Source organism: Leptonychotes weddellii, chromosome 1 (genome assembly GCF_054177405.1).
Source record: "Leptonychotes weddellii isolate Sample4059 chromosome 1, ASM5417740v2, whole genome shotgun sequence".
NCBI classification, from domain to species: domain Eukaryota; kingdom Metazoa; phylum Chordata; class Mammalia; order Carnivora; family Phocidae; genus Leptonychotes; species Leptonychotes weddellii.
Genome location: NC_138369.1, coordinates 2,347,286 through 2,362,028, shown reverse-complemented (window position 1 = coordinate 2,362,028; position 14,743 = coordinate 2,347,286). Strand labels below are relative to the sequence as shown.

The 14,743-nt window shown below is 61.2% G+C and overlaps 1 protein-coding gene across 2 annotated transcripts in view; it reads left to right on the top strand.

Moving 5' to 3' along the window:
- The window catches only part of DAPK3 (death associated protein kinase 3), a 14,301-nt gene extending 9,379 nt beyond the window's left edge, over window positions 1-4,922 (top strand). For both annotated transcript variants that reach the window (XM_031033926.2, XM_006738721.3), the window contains exons 7-9: window positions 1,838-1,990; window positions 2,691-2,736; window positions 3,171-4,922. In XM_031033926.2, coding sequence (XP_030889786.1) covers window positions 1,838-1,990; window positions 2,691-2,736; window positions 3,171-3,707 — 736 coding nt within the window. In that variant the 3' untranslated portion in view covers window positions 3,708-4,922. The remainder of the gene's footprint in view (window positions 1-1,837; window positions 1,991-2,690; window positions 2,737-3,170) is intronic.
- The last annotated feature ends 9,821 nt before the right edge of the window (window positions 4,923-14,743 follow it).

Genomic DNA, 14,743 nt, shown 5'->3' with positions numbered 1-14,743 from the left:
TGATCATAGACTTTAATTTTATATAGTTTTCCTTTTTTTAAAATCACAAATCATCAGCGGCACCTGGGTGGCTCAGTCATGGAGCGTCTGCCTTCGGCTCGGGTCATGATACCAGGGTCCTGGGATCGAGCCTTGCATTGGGCTCCCTGCTCGGTGGGAAGCCTGCTTCTCCCTCTCCCACTCCCCCTGCTTATGTTCCTTCTTTTGCTGTGTCTCTCTCTGTCAAATAAATAAAGTCTTTAAAAAAATTTTTTTTATTTATTCATTTTAGGGAGAGAGTGAGCACAAACAGGGAGGGGCAGAGGGAGAGGGAGAAGCAGACTCACGGCTGAGCAGGGAGCCTGACATGGGGCTCAATCCCAGGACCCTGGGATCATGACCTGAGCCAAAGGCAGACACTTAACTGACTGAGCCACTCAGGCGCCCCTTACCTCGATCTTTAAAAACAAAAACTAGGGGGTGCCTGGGTGGCTCAGTCATTAAGCGTCTGCCTTTGGCTCCTGCTTCTCCCTCTCCCACTCCCCCCTGCTTGTGTTCCTTCTCTCGCTGTGTCTCTGTCTGTCAAATAAATAAATAAAATCTTAAAAAAAAATTAAAAACAAAATAAAAAGAACTAACTGAAAAATATTTAAAAACCCATCTTGGGGCACCCAGGACAGTGTCCCATAGCTTTAGTCGGTTCTGGTGCTCTCTGCCTGGAGGTGGCTCAGGGCTTGGTCCCACTTGAGCCGCCAGCCATGAGCCAGGTTGTTAGAGGCTCCCATGAGCCCCCTTGGCCTGGAGAGCCTGCCGGAGCGGCTCACAGAACTCAGAACAGTGTGCTTACTGGTACCAGTTAGTTATGAAGGCCATAGATTCGGACCAGCGGCCAGATGAGGAGGCACGTAGGGCGAGGTCTGGGAGGGCTCCAAGCGCAGGAGCTCCTGTCCTTGTGGACTTGGAGGTATGCACTCTTCTCCACACGTGGAGGCATTCAGAATCCAGCCTGGAAACTTCAAGCCCTTTCATTGAGGGGTTTCACGGAGGTTCCATTGTGGAGGCCCGAGTGATTAAAAAGTGTTGGTGACGAACTCAATCTCCAGCCCCTCTTCTTGCCCCAGCGGATCCATCGTGCTAACCCCATGGCTGCTTCACCCGGCCCCCAGCCCCAGCCCGCGGTCATCTAGGGCCCTTCCAACCAAAAGTAGCCGCATTTGGGTAGACTCCGGTGTGGCTGAAAGGGGCTTGTGATGGATGGCAAAGGGCTCTTCTCATCTTATCACCTTGCAGCCACTTCACAAACCGAGGCTAGAGACCAAATATCATAACAGGTACTCCCACCTTCTTAGTTCATAGTGTTTAGGAGAGTACGAGGCTTATGGGAGCTCTGTGCCTGAGGACGGGTGAGGACCGGAAGTGTATTTCTTATTATACGGCACAGTAGCTCGTGCCCAGAGCCCCATGGGGTGGTGGGGTGGCCCCCCAGCACAGCTGCTCGGGACGCACACGATATCCTTGTGTCATCTCTGGTGACGTCCACCCTGCCCGGCTGGCATGGTGTTGGCCAGGACACCCTCTTGGGAAGTCACCAGCTTTTCCTCTGTATTCACTAAACGTTTGGGGCAGATGCTTCCAGCTTCCTTAGAGGCACTTTCCCCCTCTTTAGTGCCAATCAGTGGCTGAGCATGACATTTTGGTGCTTCCTGGTGGGAGGCTGGGGGCCGGTTGGGGGCAGGTTCTGGGGGAATGCGGGTGCGCGGGGGAGCCCAGGCCCCAGCATCCGCTTTCCTCTGTGTCCAGCCCCCGAGGTGACAGGGACCAAGTGCCGGGGACGCTGAGCCCTTTGTCCTCCTTCCAGTTTGAGCGGCGCCTCCCCGTTCCTGGGTGAGACCAAGCAGGAGACCCTGACCAACATCTCGGCCGTGAACTATGACTTTGACGAGGAATACTTCAGCAACACCAGCGAGCTGGCCAAGGACTTCATCCGCCGGCTGCTTGTCAAAGACCCCAAGTAGGAACACTGGGCTGGGCAGGGGGCTGGCAGGGAAGGCCTTCTAGCTCCCCGAGAGCGTGTCCCTCCATGCTGTCCCCTCCGCGTAACTGGGAGTTGGGGTCAGCGGTGGATGCTCAAGTTGGCTCCCGCTGTGTCTTGAAGAGCTGTTAATTCCTTGCTGATGTTTAAGATAGTTTTCCTGTGAAATTCCAAATTCCTCAGGTACTTTTCCCAGGAAAATCTAAAACTTCTGGCATCACGGAGCCCTCATTCACAGAGAGGGGCTCCCGTTGCTGACAGTCCTCCCCTGGCGCGAGCCGCTCAATTCCTTCCACCTCCCTGGTCCCTCCTGTGGGCGCCGGAGTTGGCGAGACCCAGCGTTCGGTCTCGCCCCAGTTCACAAAACCCCTCAGAAAGCATGGAAGGCCCTGGGGCCTGTGCCCCCACTGGCCCCTTCATGGGCTCCTTGCTGGCTGAGCGGAGCATACGCTCTGGAGATCACAAGTAGTTTCAAGGGCATTTAAGGGACTTGCCCCCAGGCTGGAGGGGAGTCCCTGGGGGTCTGTGTGTAGGAGTCATCAGAGGTGGGGACGGAGAGCAGAGGTGCAGGGGAGAGCCTGGAAAATCCCTTCCCTGTTTGCTCGTCTCTCCGCCAGCCTCATGGGAGGATAGGGCACATGGCATGCATGGCACTAACCAGGGTGGGGGGCTCTTCCAGGAGAAGAATGACCATCGCCCAGAGCCTGGAGCACTCCTGGATCAAGGTGAGGTGGGTGGGGCAGCTCCCACTCAAGGACGGCAAGGGTGACACGGCCTCTGTCCGGGGAGGGCCCCCGGGGGAGTGGGCCTGGGTGGCAGAGGGCATGGGGTGTGCCCTGAGGTGGTGATGGTCTCCCTGTGGTGCCCGGCTGGCTCTTCAGCCGCTCTGCACGCAGCAGGGATCCCTCCCACAGAAACTTCCAGAATGGGTGGCGTCCCGGCCAGGAGCAGCAACCTTCTGTAAAGGGCCAGTCTGTGTTTTCTTCGCCACCGTCTCTGGCGTGACTGCTGAGCTCTGCCCTCCTGGCAGGAGAGCGCCAGGGCCGCGTGCTGGTAGCACGGTATCTGGGAAAGCCGGCCGAGGGCCGCGGGTGGCCCTCGGTGGCTGCTGCCCGCCCCCTGCCTGCCCCCCGCTGAGGTCACGGGCCTGTGTCTGCAGGCGATCCGGCGGCGGAATGTGCGGCGTGAGGACAGCAGCCGGAAGCCCGAGCGGCGGCGCTTGAAGACGGCGCGTCTCAAGGAGTACACCATCAAGTCCCACTCGAGCATGCCCCCCAACAACACCTATGTCAACTTCGAGCGCTTCTCCAAGGTGCTGGAGGAGGTGGCGGCGGCGGAGGAGGGCCTGCGGGGCCTGGAGCACAGCCGGCGCCTCTTCCACGAGGACATCGAGGCGCTGACGGCCATCTACGAGGAGAAGGAGGCCTGGTACAGGGAGGAGAACGAGAGCATCGGCCAGGACCTGCGGCGGCTGCGGCAGGAGCTGCACAAGACCGAGGCGCTGCAGCGGCAGGCCCAGGAAGAGGCCAAGGGTGCCCTGCTGGGGGCCAGTGGGCTCAAGCGCCGCTTCAGCCGCCTCGAGAACCGCTACGAGGCCCTGGCGAAGCAGGTGGCCTCCGAGATGCGCTTTGTGCAGGATCTGGTGCGCGCCATGGAGCAGGAGAAGCTGCAGGGCGTGGAGTGCGGCCTCCGCTAGGGCTGCGGGGGGAAGGGGGGGACGGGGCGGAGGGCGCCCGCAGTGTGGGCCTCTGTCACCCCGGGCCAGCCCTGGGGGGTTCCTGAGCTGGGGGGCCGAGGTGGGAGGGGTGCTGGGCTGGGACGCGCTCCATGGGGCTGGGAATTCGAGGCCACTTAGCTCCTCTGTCCCGCGGCCCTGGCAACTCGGGGGCTTCTGGGGCAGCGTCACCCAGGGGACTCTGGGCTCTGCGAGCGGTTGGCTGGCGGGGGGCGGCCTCTGTGTGCAGGGCCTGTGTCAGGGGCTTTGCCCAGGGCCCGGGGCTTGGAATCAGAGGGGCCTCACCTGCCTCTGCTGGACACCAGACAGGAGGCAGCTTCCCCGGGGTCCGCGGTGGAGGTGGTTTCTGACCCGGCTCTTTCCTTCCCCCATGCTCACTGCGCCCCCAGCCCTGAGCTGGCACCAGGGCCAGTGGAGGGGATGGCCCAGTTCTCGAGGTGTCGGTGTGGAGGCGCTGTGGAGGGTGTGTGTGGCCGGGCACCACACCCTGATGCAGGAGCCCAGGGCGTCCCAGGTGCGGGGTGAGGCTCCTCTCTGAAGCTCCCACGGCCCGGTGCACACCCATGACATGCCCAGCCCCCATCGCGCCCCAGCCGCATTCCCCGGTCCAGGGCTGCCTTTTGGACTGTCAGGGCTCATGGTAGCCCCGTTGGAGTCGTGGCCCCGGGAACGCTCTGCGAAGGCTCAGGGTCCCGAGTGCCCGTCCAGCCCCTGCGGCTCCGCGGGAGAGAGAGCCCCGTTGCCCTGGACCGGACGGGTGGAGGGGTTGCCGTGGGCAATGCTATCGTCCGCCACTAGGTGCCGCCCTTGAGCAGGGTCGAGGGCCAGAGGAAGGGCCTAAGGTCTGGGCTTCACCAAAACGTGGGTTCCCGGCGGGTGGTGCCCTGCGCTGGTTCTCGGCTGTAGGTCGGGTTAAGAGAGTGACACCTGTGCAGGCCGTGGCCCGAGAGTTCCCGGGACAGAGGCGGTCCTGGGCCGAGTGCAGGGAGGAACCAGGCAGGGGCACTGGCCAGGACCTCGGGATTGGCTGTGGGGTCTGGCCGGGCTGTCCTCCTGTGTGCCTAGGCCTGGCCCCAGGGCTGGGGTGAGCCACTGTGTACCCCTGCGCGAGCCCTGTTGTACCCATGTGCATGTGTCTGCTGCAAGCCTAAAGGAAATAAAGCCCCACTTCCCTGACACACGGCTCTTTGTGTGCTCCAGCCCGGGCACCCACGGCCGTGCCTCGCAGGCTCGCAAGTCTGTGCATCTCCCCTGCTGCCCCGGTGCTCTTTGGGAGGAAGAGGGCATCATGGGGGGCCGTGCAGGCTGCCCTGATCTCGGGGTTCAGCTGGTCTCACTTCCTTGTCGTGAACCGGAAGCTTCCAGGCAAGCAGGGTGAAGTCAGAGGGGTTTCCTGCCCTCTTTGGGCCCCAGCACAGAGCCCACCCCGTCCGCTCGGAAGGGATGTGAGTGGCGCGCTTGGCTCCCCTGCTGTGCTCACTGCAGCCTCTGGGTCTGGAGTGTGGTGCCAGGAAGGAGCACCCGCCATCCTCTTACTGCCTCGTCCCAAACACCCCGCGCCACGTTTCTTGTCTTTTCTTTTTAATTTAAAAAAATTTGGATCTGACTTACCGTAACATTTATTTCTTTTAATCTTTTTCTGATTCCCAGCGTGAGGTTTTAGCATTTCAGTAAATTTCAGCTCTTTGACTGCTCAGACCTCAGGTCTTCTCCGTTTGTCCCTGACGGACCTTTGCAGCTGCCTGTCCAGCCCAGGACCTGGTGTGGCCTGCACATGGCGTCTGGCCGTCAGGTCCTTTAGAATGATGACTGAGCAGCCAGTCCGCCTGTATCACACTGCAGAGAGCAGCGGGCCGGCTGGGAGAGGGGTTCCCAGATGTATGTAGTGTGTGTGAGGTCAGTAGGCCTCCAGAGCCCTGGGTGGGGGCCAGGGATGGGCAGATGGCTCCGGTCCGGCCAGTGCTGAGCAGGTCTCGCATGTTCTGGGGTCTGCGCCAGGCACCGTGCGGCGGCGGTGGGAGGTTGAGACGTCTGTCCTGATGCGGGGGAGGAGGGAGGACTCGTCCATCCAGCTGCTCTAAGATTGGGTAGAAACTGAAATTCACTTTGGACTTAAACCTACACTTTCAGTATCTAGAGTCCCCTGTGCTGCCGGCCTGGATTGCCGGCATCTGCTGGGTAATGGCAGGCGTCCTTGCTTTGGAAACAACTTGGCCCCACCCCTCCTCCCTGGGTTATCTTGGTGGCTCCACTCAGCCCAGCCCCAGGTTCTTCATTCCACCATTTGAGGGCACGGGGAGCCACTTTGGGGTCACACAGTACCTAGCCAGGGCATCTGGCTCATGCCAGTGCTTCGCAGAGAGTGCTGTCCTTTTGCAGAGCCTGTGGGGCTGATAGTTACTAATCCTGACTTCGGCCCAGACTCTGAGATGGCCCCCGTGGATCTTTGCCCCCTGCTGTTGCCCCTCGAGAGTGGGCTGGCCCAGTGGTGGGTTCTACCCAACAGGATACAGCAGAGGTAATGGAGGTCACTTCTCGCATTAGGCTACGTAAGACTGTGGCTTCCATCTTGCTGGCAGACTCTTGGCTCGCTGGCGCTGATGCAGGGAGCTTGTTGGGAGGCCCAGATGGCCATGAGAGGCCAGCAAGGAGGAAAGCCTACCACCCGCATGAGTGGTCCCAGAAGCAGACCACTCTTCCCCAGTGGAGCCGTTGGATAAAACTCAGCCATCGGATAAAACTCAGCCTTCGCTGGCACCTGGATTGCAGCCTCCCGAGACACGCTGAGCAGAGGACCCAGGTACGCCAGGCCCGGACTCCTGACCCATGGAGACTGGGGAGAACGTGTGTTGTTTAAGCCTCTGTGGTCCTGTGTTACACGGCAGCAGCTGACTGATACACTGAGGAAAGTGAGCTACAACCCCTTGTGGGTTTACTGAACAATTCACCTTCTGCTCCCGTCCTTTGAGGCCACACTGTCTGCTTGCTAAGCCTTCGTTTCCTCTTCTTTAAGGGGCTGTGATTGGGACGTGTGGTAGTGCTGGGCCGCCATCTTCCTTCCACTCTGCGGAGAGTGGACCACTGAGCAAGTGTGCAGAGAGGGCTCCCTGCCGTCTGGTTTGGCCTTGTGCAGAGCGGGGGCAGTGGCGTGCCTGTTTCTTGGGGTGGGTTGGAGGGATGGGCCAGGGAGCCCTGGATTGCATTCCTCCAGCGGGCAGGAATCAGGCCAGACCTGCCCATAGGTTGGCTCAGATTTTGGCTGCAGTGTGTGAAGCTCATTGGAGGGGAGGGTTTAAAGCTTGTGTCCGTCTCAAAGCAAAGCTCTCTAATTGCAGAGCGACCTCTGGCAAGTTACCCCTTCCTGCAAAAGGCGCCCAACCACAAAATGGTGGCGGCGACTCCTTCCCCACCGCCAACGCCGTGAGGATCTTGGGGGGAGCTCAGGGTGGGCTCTGCAATCGTGAAGGGTGGGGTTAGAGTAGGCGTCGAAGCTGATGGAAGCTGAGTCGGAGCTGGGCGAGGCCACCGCTGCAGGTGTCCCCAGGGCACGGGTTGGGTTTTCCCAGCGTGCATCCCGACAGGAGCTGCAGGGAGGGCACAGGGTGGGCACGAGCATCACAGTCGTGACTAGGGCCACGCTGCCCGGCTCCAGAATTGCAGCTCTCACTCGGTGCTCCGCAGCGGCGGCATGCAGGTCGTTTCACGTCTCCGTGGCTCAGTGTACCTCTCTGTGAAACGGGCAGAACAGAACCAACAGCACGGGTTGATTTTGAAGATGAAATGGATCAAGATATGTAAAGTGCTTAAAACAGTGCTGGTCACGGTAGCCAAAAGGTGGACACAACAAAGTGTCCACCGACAGATGAATGGATAAAGAAGAGTGGTCCATCCACACCCTGGAATATAGTGTTCAGTTAGAAAGGAACTCTGACCCCTGCCACGACGGGGACGGACCCCGAGCCCATGAGACTCAGGGAACCAGACACAGAGGGCCACACGGGGCGTGAGTCCACGTGGGTGATGCGTCCAGAACAGGTTCATCCACGGAGAATTGAAAGCAACGAGTAGGGAAGCAACGTGATTCACAGCGGCCAAATGGTGCAAGCAACCGGGTATCCATTGATGGATGAATCAATAAACACGGTGTGGTCAGTCCCCACGAGGGAACACTCTCCAGCCTTAGAAAGGAAGGGACCCTGACACCTGCCACGACGTGGAGGGACCCCGACGACACTGGGCTCAGTGAGAGGAGCCAGACCCGGAAGGACACATCCTGCAGGATCCCGCTCCCAGGAGGTCCCCAGAGGAGTCCCGTTCACAGAGACAGAGAGGAGAGGGTGCGAACCGGGGCTGGGGCAGGGGGTGGGGAGTCCGTGCTTCGTGGGGATGGAGTCTCCGTGTGGGGAGATGGAAAGTTCTGGAGGGTGGGGGTGGTCGCAGGACCGGGTGAGTGTGCTTCATGCCGCTAACAATGGTTAAGCTTGTTAACCCCTGCCCTGTGCCTCGCCCTGCACCCCGCTTCCACCTGGCTGTTCCTGAGTTAGATCCTTTATAATAAACGGATAATCTAGGAAGGAAACTGTTCCCCTGTGAGCTGTTCTAACGAATTATTGAACCCGAGGAGGGGTGCTGGGAGTCCCAGTTTGAAAACCGGTCAGCCAGAAGTGCAGGAGGCTTGGACTTGGGATGGGGGACAGGTGTGTGGGGCGGAGCCCTGAGCCTGTGGGGTCAGCCCTGACCCCAGGCAGTATCAGACCTGCTTAATGAGAGGGGCCCCACACATGGTGTCAGGAGCATTGTGGGAGGAGAGAATAGAATGTTCTGTTAGATCCTCGTCAGCCGTGGAGGGACCCCGGGTGCAGTTGGCAGAAGGATAACGGGAGGCGAGGGGGATACACACAGGGTGTCTCCTGGGGGTTGAAGTGTGTTCCCCAGAAAGAGCAGCAGCTCCTAAACCCTGGAGCCTGGGGAAGGACACTTATTTGAAAACAGGGTCTTCACAGATGTCATGGGCGAAGATGAGGTTGGACTGCGGATCCAGTGACAGGTGTCCTAAGGAGGCCACGTGAAGACGATCTCTAGAGGACGGGGCAGAGATCGGAGCCGTGCATGCTTCTGCAGCCAGGGGGTGGCAAGGACTGCCGGCCACAGCAGGAGCTGGGAGGGCAGGAAGGAGGCTCCCCTGGAGCCCGGCCGGCCGTGGCCCTGCCCCTGCGCCACCTGGATTCCAGACTTCTGACCCCCGGAACTGCGGGGGGCCTGGGGAGCACGTCTCTGTTGTGTAAGCGCCCAGTCTGAGGCCACCCCCAGAAACTAGCCAGGGCTGAGGTTGCAGTGGTGACAGGTGTCCACTGCTGGGCACAGGGCGGGGCATGCACCGAGCACTTCACAACTGGCCCTGGTGGTGGTTTCTCCAGTCGGTTTGTACCTGGCCATTTGCAGGCCTCGGCTCCCTCAGCCGGGAGCCGTCAGTGCTGTGATTTCCAGGCTGAGGAAACGTCCCCCGCTGTCCCTCGACCGAGCCCCCGCCTTGCTACCCCAGCAGAATCGGGCCCAGCGGGTTCCCACCTGCAGGATGAGGTGCGGCAGGCAGCCCTGCCAGAAAGTTCCCCACGTGGGCAAAAAGTGCTTGTCCAGGCTAGCGGCTAAGAGAGAAGAGGATCAAGAGGGGCTGGGACCCAGGTGAGGCAGAGGAGGGGGTCCCGGGGCCCACGCGGGGCCGATGGCTTCAGGGACACCCGTGGTCAGGGGCTTGCACGGGGGAGAGCCAGCGACGGCCGCCGCCTCGTGCAGTGATGTCCGCAGCTCCCTGCCCTGTGGGCGATCGTGCTGCTTCTGTTGGGCAGTTTTGTCCTGGGGGGGTCCCCTCTGGAAGACAGTGGGCATGACACGCCCTCAGGAGCAAGGCCAGTTGTGCCTCCCACCTGGGGTGTCCAGAAAGCCCCCCTCCCCTGCTGAGCCTCGCTTTGCAGCTGCCCACTGCTCAAAATGCTGAAGATGAGCAAGCGTCTGTGGGTGGCCACGCAGAGAGCCCCGGGGGGCTTCAGCCGGGCCACGTGTCGTGGACGGTGGAGCTCCAGGTGGTCACGCACCAGCCTGGCCCAGGGAGCCCAGGCCGGGCGGGGACAGAAGTGCGGGCTGTGGCTGGCTGCTGACCTGTGGGCCATTGCGTCAGTGGCTTGTGTTTTAATGAACTCCTTGTCGCCCCATTAGAGAAGGCGGGCGTCCCGCCGTGGGGTAAGGGGGGTGGCCGCGCGGACAGCATCTGATAGTGGGCAGATGAGGTCCAGTAGCCATTTATTGGTCACCTGGACTCACAGCCTGGGGGAGCAGGACACCACAGGCCCCTCGGGCCACGCAGGGGACGCACGCGGGGACAGAGTGACCCCAGGGGCTGCGGGAGGCGGGCTTTGCTGCGATGCGGCCAGGGGCCCTGGTTCCCGGAGAGGATGAGCTTGGCTCGGCGGAATGATTCGGAGGCTGCGGGGGGAGAAGCAGGAGCTGTGACCGGCCCCTCGGGGAGGGGGCTTTGGGCCGGGGGCCTCGTCTGCGGCAGGTGTGGTGGGCGGCACAGTGGGTGCTCCCTAAGCATGAGTCTTGTTAGGTCCGGGGGGGAGGCCCGCTGGGTCCGGGGAGCGCTGCCCCCCTTGTAGGTCAGCAGCCGACCGCGCGCCCTGTGCCCTGGCCCGGGGTTGTGAGCAGGTGCCACGAGAAGGGCTGGGCCAGCCAAGCCCACGGCTGCCACGCTCCCGACCACACTCGGTGCTGCTCTGAATAACCGGGCAGCCCCTGTAGAGCGGGCCCCACTCAGCGGCCTGAAAAGTGAGCCACAGGGCAGTGGTCAAGGGACCCCACCCAAGGGACACCGGAGACACAGCCTCCGTGCCACTCAGCTGTCCCGGGCAGTTTGGGGGCCTGTCCCCATGGGGCAGAGGGCAGCGAGGAGGAGGAAGAGGAAAGGTAGGGCAGCCTTTCTCCCCGATTCCCCTTGTCCTAGATAGGACAGAGCCAGGGACCCTCCTGCCCCGGGCCGGGTGGCCCCAGAATGCAGGTGTCTTGTGGTGAGCTGGCCATGGTGGTTCCCCTCGGAGAGTGAATGGGGAGTGGACTGGAATTGAGGTCAGGACTTCCTCCCTATCCCACCTGCCCGCCACCCCTGCCCCCAGGCCCCCTGGTGTCCCCCCGCTCGCCCCCCCGGGGTTTGTATTGTGGCAGGACTTACCCTCCTGGCCTGAGTCAGCTGCTTCACCCCTGCCGCCCCTCCCCTCCCCGGGACTCAGCTGTTCCTGACAGTTTTGAGGGCCAGAGGGGCTTAAAGGGGACAGGGAGATGATGAGGCCATTTCTTGGGCACCCCGGCAGATCTGGGGAGACCTGGGAGGTGGTGGAGGTCATGTGGTCGTCTGTCCCCATTGGCTCGCTCCTACCACAGGCACCAGCAGCCCCCCAGTCAGCCCCAAGGACGCCCCCACTGGGGCCTGACAGCTGGAAGGTTGGGGTGCCAGGGTGGAGGCAGCTGTAGGGTGGCCGCTCTGGCCCCGTTGGGATGGTGGCAGAGTGGGGGTACCAGGAGAGGCCCTGCTGATTAAAAGGGCTGGCTAAGTGCTCCCTGATGTGAGTGGCACCTTGGGGTGCGGGGGGCGTACTAAGATAGAACAGAGGGGGTCGGGAGCTGCAGCCTCGGGGGGGACAGGAGAAGGAACAGCTTTAGGAGGGCCCTCCAGGGGCTCCATGGGGATCCTGGGAAGCCAGGGGAGCTGGGGGGGCTCCTCCCGGGGAAGGGGACACCGGGAGGTGACGGGGTTCTGCCACTGGCCCCAGGCACAAGACATTGGACCTTGCCCGGTTTCCCTGGCACTCCAACCTGGCCTGGAACCCTGTCTCCATGTTTTGTGTGTGACCACAGGCAAGAACTCTGCAGCCCCGGCCTCAGTTTCCCCATCCGCAAGAGAGGGATGGATATACTGTACTTGTTGGATGGAGTGGTGGAGAGAATGGTGCACCCTCCTGAATGCTGGGCGGGTGTCTAGCAGGGGTCGGTACTGTCCCCACGCTCACGGGGTGGCCTGAGGGTGGCCAGGTCCAGGGCTCCTCCTCATGGTGCCTGGCAACATGAGACCCCTGAGCTCACAGGTGAGGGCAGTGAGGCACGGAAGAGCACGTCACCTACCCGGGGACATCTCGCCAGCAGGTGGCCGAGGCAGCTGGATTCCAAGCCGCCTGCTCCCGCTCGGGGCTGCCCAGGCTTGGGGCGTCCTATCCTGGGCCCCGGGAGGGAGACCCCCGGGCACCGACCAAGGGCGGCACCTGAGGGGTGCCTGGTGGACACGGGAGGGGAGCGTCGGGTTTGTCTGGGCATCGGGGAGGGCAGGTGCTGCAGGAGAGGGCCGGACTCGCCGGACGGACGTCCGCACCGTGCCCAGAGCCACCCACCCGGGCAGTGATGGTTTCGGAGGGAAGAGAAGACTCTTCCCAGGGTCTGGGTGGGAAGGCAGACGGCCGGGGTGGGGGTGAGTGGCCTGGCCCTGCTGTCTCTGCTGGAAAGGGCCGTAGGGTCGACGTCTGACAGACTTGAGTTCAAATCTCAGTTCTGCTGAGCGATTTGGGCGGTGTGATTTCCCTCTCTGAGCCCTAGAGAGATGGGTCACAGGATAATCTGATCTCTCGAGGTGGTGGCCCTCGATCAGGGTGACCGAGTTTGCCAGGACAGGGAACTTTCAGCCCTGAAACCGGGAAAGTTCTGGGCAAATTGGGATGAGGAGGTCACCTCATTGCTACTGTTCTCATTCTTTTTAACTGTGGTCAGATACACACAAGATGTACCACCTCAACCATCTCTAAGCGCACAGCTCAGCGGCGTGAAGCACACTCATTCTGTCCTGTGACCACCCCCACCCTCCGTCTCCAGAACTTTCCATCTCCCCACACGGGGACTCTGTCCCCACGAAGCACGGACTCCCCACCCCCTGCCCCAGCCCTGGCTCCCACCCTCTCCTCTCTGTCTGTGTGGACGGACTCCTCTGGGGACCTCCTGGGAGTGGGGTCCTGCGGGATGTGTCCTTCGGGGTCTGGCTCTTCTCACTGAGCCCAGTGTCCTGGGGTCCCTCCGAGTCGTGGCAGGTGTCAGGGTCCCTTCTAAGGCTGGAGCATGTTCCCCCACGTGGATGAACCGCACTGTGTGTACCTTCCCCCAGTTCATAGTTTATGGTACAAACTGAGTATCATGTGACGAGCTGATGCTAGTTTCTCCAGGCCCGGGAACTTAACAGATGGAGGAGTTTAAAATCTGTTCCTGTTGCTTTCCCAGCTGGTGTGTTTTCAGACCCTAACTGGAGGCCCAAGACCATCAACTCGACGCCTCCGTACGTGGCCAGTGCACGATTTGTTCCACCTGTGAGAGTGTAAGACTTGAAATCGTTTTCAATCCAGTGAGATGGAATTGGGCGCCAGTTCCTGGACCTGCCATGGTCCCAGTCTTGCCAAAGGCACCAACGCTGTTGTCTGCGTCCTCCCACGTACGCGGCAACCCTCGGTCTGTGCTCACCCTCCATCCACCGATGGACATGGGGCGTCGCTTCCACCTTCCGGGGACTGAACCGTGCTGCTGTGCGCCCGGGTGGACACCCATCTGTTTGAATCCCGGCTTCCCGTTCTTCGGGGCGTGGACCCAGACGTGGGGTTGTCAGATCACACAGGAATTCTGTGTGCACCTTTCTTCAAACCGCGAGACTGGGGCCCACAGCCCTGCCCCATCTCCACCCCCTCACTGTGCCCGAGGGCCTCGATGGCTCCCCATCCCGCCCATCCCGGCCCACACGTGTTACCCTCGGAGGGCTTTCTGAGTTGAGGATCTCATTGCCACTGCTCTGCCGTGACCCCGGTGTCTGGGTGGCCAGGCAGGGCTCTGGCAATGCCGGAACCCCCTGTCCCCGTGCCCCAGCTCCTCCCTGCGACCCTTCACGCACCACACGGGCCGCAGATGGCTTCTGCCGAGGGGCAGGAACGGGCTGCCTTGGGCTTTGCAGCCCCGAGGAGCTCTGTCCCCGCTCCCGGCCGCCGCAGCTGGAGGGCGGCCCCGGGGACGCACACCTGACCGGGCGTGGCTGCTCTCCTTGCGGACGCGGACCTTCCAATTCCGCAGAGCTGTCACCCCTCGTGTGCTTCCCGCGTCAGCAGGACAGCGTGTGGGCATTGGGGCATTTTTATCCGCACAGCTGCTGACAAAGCCCTTGGGTGAGAGGAAATCACACTGACGGTTTTGTTTAATCAGAACAGCTCTATTGGGCTAGAATTAACATACCGTACAACGCACCCGTTTAATGGGGAAGACTTCTTTTTTCTTTTTTTGTATATTCACAGGATGGTGCCACCGTCAGCGGCTGTCCCTTTTACTCCTCCTGAAGGAGGAGGCCCGGCCCCAGCCCCTGGCGCCCACTAACCCTTCCGGTCCCTGGATTTGCAGGGCTGGCTCCTTCTGAGGGTCTGCGCGGCGTGCGGACGGCTGTCTCCTCCCCGTGTCCTCACGGGGTCCTCCCTGTGTGTGTGCTTCTGTCCTGAGCACCTCCTCTGTAAGGACACATGTCGGGTTAGGGCCCACCCACCCTTGTGACCTCATTTATTTTTTCAGGATTTTATTTTATTTTTTTAAGATTTTATTTATTTATTCATGAGAGAGAGAGAGAGAGAGAGGCAGAGGGAGAAGCAGGCTCCCAAGGAGCAGGGAGCCCGATGCGGGACTCGATCCCAGGACCCCGGGATCATGACCTGAGCCGAAGGCAGACGCTTAACCATCTGAGCCGCCCAGGCGCCCCCAGGATTTTATTTTTAAGTCATCTCTACTCCCCACTGGGTATTGAACTCACGACCCCGAGATCCAGTTGCACGCTCCTCCGACTGAGCCAGCCGGGCGCCCCCTCCAAGCACAGCCACATTCTGAGCTCCTGGGATGTTGGGGCTTCAACATATGAATTTGGGGGGGACACGATTGAGTTCATAAGA